At 36.1% G+C, this 6,954-nt stretch overlaps 1 protein-coding gene across 5 annotated transcripts; it reads right to left on the bottom strand.

Moving 5' to 3' along the window:
* Window positions 1-217: 217 nt before the first annotated feature.
* On the bottom strand, window positions 218-5,631 carry LOC128188234 (uncharacterized). 5 transcript variants are annotated; one of them, XM_052859163.1, is made up of 12 exons: window positions 5,479-5,631; window positions 3,575-3,749; window positions 3,113-3,268; window positions 2,878-3,014; window positions 2,609-2,760; window positions 2,281-2,469; window positions 1,999-2,088; window positions 1,708-1,803; window positions 1,308-1,430; window positions 1,057-1,188; window positions 806-922; window positions 218-677 (listed from the first exon to the last, which is right to left on the bottom strand). In XM_052859163.1, the coding sequence occupies exons 1-12, from the start codon at window positions 5,513-5,515 to the stop codon at window positions 561-563; spliced, it is 1,521 nt and encodes a 506-aa protein (XP_052715123.1). In that variant the 5' UTR covers window positions 5,516-5,631; the 3' UTR covers window positions 218-560. The 5 variants fall into 5 exon arrangements, with proteins under 5 accessions (XP_052715123.1, XP_052715124.1, XP_052715121.1 ...); XM_052859164.1 differs by lacking the exon at window positions 5,479-5,631 and adding an exon at window positions 4,673-4,780; XM_052859161.1 differs by lacking the exon at window positions 5,479-5,631 and adding an exon at window positions 4,365-4,467.
* Between the last annotated feature and the right edge of the window lie 1,323 nt (window positions 5,632-6,954).

Genomic DNA, 6,954 nt, shown 5'->3' with positions numbered 1-6,954 from the left:
ATGTACGGCTGGTTGCAATAGAGCATGCATCAAGCAGGCAACATCTGGTGCAGATCAATATTATAATGTATAATTGAAGATCAAATTGAAACTTGCTTATTTCTATAATTAAAATCTATTGCACGAGAGATTTACTGTATGTATGCCCTTTTGTGTGCGGCACTGATTTTTATTTGAATTTTAAAAAGAAAATTCCCTCAGCAAAAGATGCGACAACTTTTAAATGAAACTCATTTATTTTTAACCAACATGTTCAAAACAACATAACGACATAAAAAAATTACAATTGTTCATTAAATTGACAACAACTTCACATCATCCAATTCCTTGAAACGGTAGTTATTTTGTCATCTTCCGCGGAATGGTTCAATGAAAATAACGGTAAAACGTTAAAACAAAAGAAAATCAAAAACCCTCACAGCTTGCATGCATACTATGACCACAAACGGAAGACTTAGCCAAAGTCAATTTTTCACGGAAAAAAATGTGGCGTAAGAAATTCACTCAATCACGTCACAACCCATTCTCCCCTAAACGTCATGTCTCTATGTAGTCAGTCATTAATTGCCCGGTTTTTCTGCGTAGAACACTCCCCATCGCTGGTCCCCGGTGGCTGTTCGGACCAGTTTATCCTTCCACCCTCCAACTATATCATCGTAATCTTTCTGAGAAAACTCCTGGAAATAAATAATTATGATTTTCGTTACAATAAAGTTTGGTCAATATCAACCCTATCATATTTAAATTCGATGACATTTTTATAGCAATAAGAAATTTAACTGATTTAGCCTTGTTGATTGGTTACCTTAACAAAATCGTCTTTGATCGTTTCCGTTCTTACAAGTTCCTTTTCCAGCGATTCAACAAAGAGATCAGTCCTGTCGTCTGCTTTCACATTAACAAACCCCGCTTTCTCCAAAACCTAAAACCCAACAAATATTCACTCTTATAATCATAATAAATAACACGATTAAATGTTTATGTGTAGGTTGCATTTTTCATTGTATATATTTAGCAAACTGAAAACTGGTACTCTTTTTTATGTCATTTTATCACCTTTCCATACTGTTCCGGGGATAAGAGGTTGTATCCTCGTTGTTTTACGTAAGCTTTGAATTGTTCCAAATGTTCATCCGGGCTACAAGCATAGTCCGAGATCAAAAGTCGACCCCCAGGCTTCAAACATTTCTGTGAAACAAAATAACCGTTACTTTACTATACAAGGGCGCAATTTAGATAAGTATTCTAGCATTTGACTTAACATCCAGTTTATTGCATGAAGGTTTATTACAGTTTCTGCGGCTTACGTAGAATCGTTGAAACAAGTCCAACTTGTCTTTTATATGGAGAATGGTGTCCCTGCTGTACACCACGTCAAAGTAATTATCCGGGTACACGCGCTTGGTGGCATCCGCTACCTCGAACTGTACCTGTCGTACCACAAAATAATACACGTCACTTCCTCTCCAGGCTTAATTACTGCATATATATTCAATATTTAAATTTTCAAATACAATAAATTCTGTCTAAACCAGAAAAGTGCAATTCGTTATTGTGGAGGCACAATCGTATGCATTTAATAGAATTAAATTTAAGGCGCATGTGCTCTGAAAAATTGACCGCATTGTCGGTACTAAACTGTCTGGGTAAGCTGATGCTGTAAATTTATTAGACTGTTTGAGGAAGTTCATGCTGTAAATTAATTACGTCTAGTAGGGAAATGCCCATCTCCTCTGCTCGCTCCATGCCGATTTTGATCATATTGGAAGACAGATCTATTGCAACAACCTTCACTCCATACTCCTAATGCAAATTAAATAAAGACAACATCACGTACACGTAAGTACCGTCACTAAATAACATTTACTATTTTATTCAAACATTCGTCAGTTATTATTGTTACCTCTATTTTTATATAATTGTTTCTAACATTCTTCAGCTTCGTTAAAGCTAAATGGGAAATTATGGAGATTATCTGTGACTAAAAACAATAATTACTTTGACCATGTAGAATGCACTTCCACCGATTCCACAGCCAACATCTAACACAACCTCGCCTTTCTTAAGATTTAACCTGTCAACGAATTCCTGAAATAAACAGGTGTCGAAAAGGCGTGAGATGGTTTCTCCAAAAATCGCCAAATCAGATATATTATCACAACAATCTAGTATGATAATCATGTTGCATATATGCATTTTATTTGTCACAATAAATTATATCAGGATCGAAGGACCCAAGTCCTTGTATATACCTAAAAACAATAAATCAAAAGGAGCTACCTTTGTCGTATCCAGTCCCCCTGTGCTTACGAAGGTTCTTCCAAAGATTTTCTCGTACCGAAGAATTCCGTTCGTTGAATACTGTTTTGTGTCCAAGAATTCCTGGAATGTCCGGAAGCCATGGTTTGCGCTCTTCGATCGTCGAACTTTTTGCAACAACCAAACGATTTGGTTTTTATTATTCTTTAGCTAAAAAATACATCAAGATATTAATCAAGATGCCGTTGTCTTTCCGTTTTTTGAACGACATGAAACGTTTGCCTTTGCACATCCCACAAGGTGGAAGTGGTTGAAGTTAATAGCAAAGATGGCGGACTTAGAGTAACACCTTGTAGTACGCATCAACAGATTTCTGCAGCACCAGTTCGTATCCGTATACTTCGTCGTTGTTTTCAGTTGGAATTTCGACAGACGTGAACAGAGCCTCGTACATTCCCGGCTCCCTGTATTTTGTAGGGTTTGATTTTCGGTCTTTGTTTCCTGTTAAAAATAGACAACCGAATAATATATGAATCTTCTATTCTACATATTTTGGTATTTATTTAAGTGGGACTCAGTTTGTGAGTTTTGGTGACAGAACGCAGAGCATTAGAGTACCTGATTGGTGATAACAAGATTCCCTGCAGAAAAGATACCCGTCCTCACGGAGCCAGAAGAGAGTCTCCTTTATTAAGTTCTTCACTTCCTCGTCTTGTAGATACATTAACAACCAGTTAGAGAAGACAAAATCAGCGCTAAAAATAAAGTTTATCAATGCTGCATGAATCAGTCATAGAGCCTAAACCTATGTTCACAAAGTACTTTTATTAATATTCTTTCGCGCGCTGCTTACCTTTTCTTGGGAAGTTTCAGTTGTGTGACGTCAGCACATTTATGGTCAACGTTTGTAAAGTCAGCTGTATTTTTCTTGTTCTTGTCGATAAATTTGTCCACAAAATCCACCGCTAGTACAGACTTTGCATCTTTGGCCAATTTGGTTGTAAAACGCCTGCAATTGATTTTTAAACGATTATTTTTGCACCTGTAAGTTTATGTTAAAATTATATTAGAATTAAGTAATGATTTTTCCCCCGATATATATAATTCCAGTTCCAAGGGCAAACAAATCTACGGCTACATGCAAGTACATTTACTATATCCCTTCCAAACTTTTCCCTACGATAGAAAAAAATATACCTACCGAATTCTTGATTCCAATTGCACTGTTTAAAGAAGCCTATGTGAAAAGAATTTGTATTTACCCAATTCTTGATCCTAGTTCCACAATAAATTTTAAAGAAGATGGCATATTTACCCTATTCCGGCTCCAAGCTCCACGACATCTTTGTCCTTCACTTCCGGGATATAGGAGAGTATTTCTGGGAGTTCCTCTACCGTCATGGTAGCCGCATTGTTGTCCAGCATCATCTCTTCTAGAGATCCATCCTTGGAATGGTCTTGCCAAAACTCCATCATCGCAGTTCGAACTTCTGTTATAAAGCAGAAATGGTTCGATCAACAATGAAGTGCCCGTCTTTTATTTACTCAGGTCTAGGTACAACCTTTCCTAGGTCTACTATAATTACTGTCTCTTACAACACTTTTGATTATCATTATTATAGCATACCTTCCTACTTCTTTACCCCCTGATAGAATAAGTCCAGTGACACACACGATCAAGTACTAGTAACCCTGTCCAAAGTTGAATTCTTAATTCAAACGATATATATCATGACCTATAGTGTTTGCTTAACCAACAGTGATAAAATATGATGGTCCATTAGAGAGAGTTAAAGATCAGAAAATAGCTGAATGATTTAAATATATCAAATCATAAAAGAATATACATGTATTACCTTCGAGAATATCAAATGAAATTATACCGGGTAAGAGGATTTAATTCACCATACATTCCACGCATGGCTAAAGTACTACTTGTATTGTCGGAAAACCTGCTCTAAGCGGAACAGGTGTTCTAACAGAAACACATTTTGTGTCGCATTAATGAGGATAAAATATGAAGCATCAGAATAATGACAAATGAAATTCTTAAAAATGCATTTTGCATTCTAAATCAGTGTCATATTGTTATCCTTACTACTTACCAGACGAACTTACTGTCCACAACTGGGAAGTTTCCGTTTTCTCGTCTGGTTTAACTGACACAAGGTCAGTCGAACCCCCACCGAGCATTTCAGCTATTTAATTTGTTTTTTTTTAATGAGAATGTATTGACATGTTTTGATTCTACAGTAAAATTCTACGCATTTTCAATTTTTGTCAGTGCTACGAGTTGATTATATATATACATACCTGATATATTTTTAAAAAATTCAAACATTGAAAACTAAATGCTTGTTTGACAGTATTCATGAATATGGGCAAAATAATGCAAATCATTTCAAATACATACCATTTAGCACCGGCATGATTGGATAAGGTAGTAAATTATGGACCTCAAATCCCAGTTATTTATACACAGGGGAGACTGGGGAATCAACCACGTGACTTAATTTACCGAACATTCTTTTTCATGTCTTTCAAGATATTGCTGAATTAGCTTTTTAAGTAATAAATGCTAGATTAATTTTTAATTGCATAATCGAGTTGGTTGTCAACAATTTATTGATTTTGTTACCTTTCACTGTAACGAAGTTTTAAGAAAAACATAGATTTTAATTGAAAAATAATGTAAAATTTGCGAAATTTATGAATATTCATGAGATGTACGTATAAGACGCATTATTGTGAAGCTAGCGTAGAGTTCAAGGTAACTGTGAGGGGAAAATTACCACGCGATGTACTCAGCCACGGATCACTTTAATTGATAATCGAATTCAAAGTCTTATTAGATTAATTGGTCACAATGATTTGAGGTGTCATATATGTCAACATCATCATTGGACGCACGAAGAGAATGACATACGAAAAGTGATAGGATATAGGTACAATACGTTTAGTATTACGCCTCATATTGTGTGGAGTCATCAATATTTGTTGGCATATGGTATATACCAAAAACAAAACAATGAAGCTGTCGACCCCAGTAAATGCTTAAGTTTAAAACTATTTTTCATACATGTGCTTGAAACATGTGCCATAACAGGTAAACGTGAATGATTGTGAACTGCATGCACATGCAAGCACATGCATCAAACGGGTTAACAACGATAATTTATTTACGTATACAACGTAAAAAAAAACAACCCAACAACTCACCGATCCAAGTCCGAGCGGGGTTTTCCTGGTCAGACATTCTACACAGTCCTGCTACAGCACAGAGAGAGTCTTTGACACATATTCTCCATCGGAAATCGATTCAAGATTTGTTTTCTAGAGCTACACGTGTTTCCTTATATTAGCCGCTAATGAACACGTTTAAATGTCAAAAATTCACAGAAAAACTGATGCAATCGAAAACGTCCGTTTTTGTCGACTCATGTATTAATCTTTGGAACATGTATGAATATTTGTTCACATTTAATGTATTTTTAAAGTCAAGTTAGGCAAACATAATTGTATTTATTCAACTATACACTCTCCCTAGATAGAACGGGGTAGTTATATATAAAGCTACAAATCAGAGACATATAGAACATTTATACTTAGTATATATAATCCGCACAGATGGAATAGATGGAATACGTCGTCTTATAATTTTAACACAAACATTATGAATTTATGAAATAATCGACGGCACTTAATTTCAAGAATAATTAGTCTGTATTTTGGTGTTGATGATAAATTCTGTTATCTAGGAGGAGTACGTGAAACTTCGAATTCATGGTCGTAATTAAATTACAAGCATCTTAAAAGTTGCAAAGCAGGAGTTAAGCAGCAAACACGAAACGTTATTGCATCCAGATATGATCACGATGATAAAGCGTTTTTTAAAAAATCATAGATAAAAAGTATGTACAAATGTACTCAACCGAAAATTTCTACTTATAATAAAAAATCGTGATGTTTTCTGTCCATTGAATTCATGTCTGTATTTAGCACAATATATGGTAAACATCTTTTTCTTCCATATACCGGTATCCAACGTAAATAGCATACATTGACACGTCTGCTTGCCACTCAGCCCCTCAAAGCACTGACACTACCGCTTGTATAGCTCTTTGTGCACCAAGCCACCAACACGACCGCCTATTGCTCTTTGTGTTCCAACACTGCCGCTTGTAGCTCTTTGTGCACCTACACGGCCGCTTGTTGCTATTTTAGCACCAACACTGCCGCTTGTAGCTCTTTGTGAAGCAACACGGCCGCTTGTAGCTCTTTGTGCACCAACACGGAAGCTTGTAGCTCTGTGCACCTACACGGCCGTCTGTCTATTTCAAAACACTGGCATTGGAATTTTTTAATTTCAACAAATTAACAGGGTCGCTTGATTCTCTTAATGCACAGCTACAGGACCGCATGTTGCTCTGAATGTACCTTCAGGTCCGTCTTTTGCTTTCAATGCACCAACTGGATTGCATTTTCTACTCTGAACCGAGTGAACGCACAGACAGAATGATCGCTTATATTCTTATCGACACGACTGCTTGTCGCTCCTAAGGTGCCTCACTACACCTTGAAATATTTTCTCAAATCAGTAGAAAATTGCTTGATTATGATAGAAAACATGATGGATAGGAAGTATATATGTCAAATACACGAAAAAATGTGCAATTTCAGATTAAAAAAATGATA

This window comes from Crassostrea angulata, chromosome 6, assembly GCF_025612915.1.
Source record: "Crassostrea angulata isolate pt1a10 chromosome 6, ASM2561291v2, whole genome shotgun sequence".
NCBI classification, from domain to species: Eukaryota; Metazoa; Mollusca; class Bivalvia; order Ostreida; family Ostreidae; genus Magallana; species Magallana angulata.
This window is presented reverse-complemented; position numbering and strand designations above follow the sequence as displayed.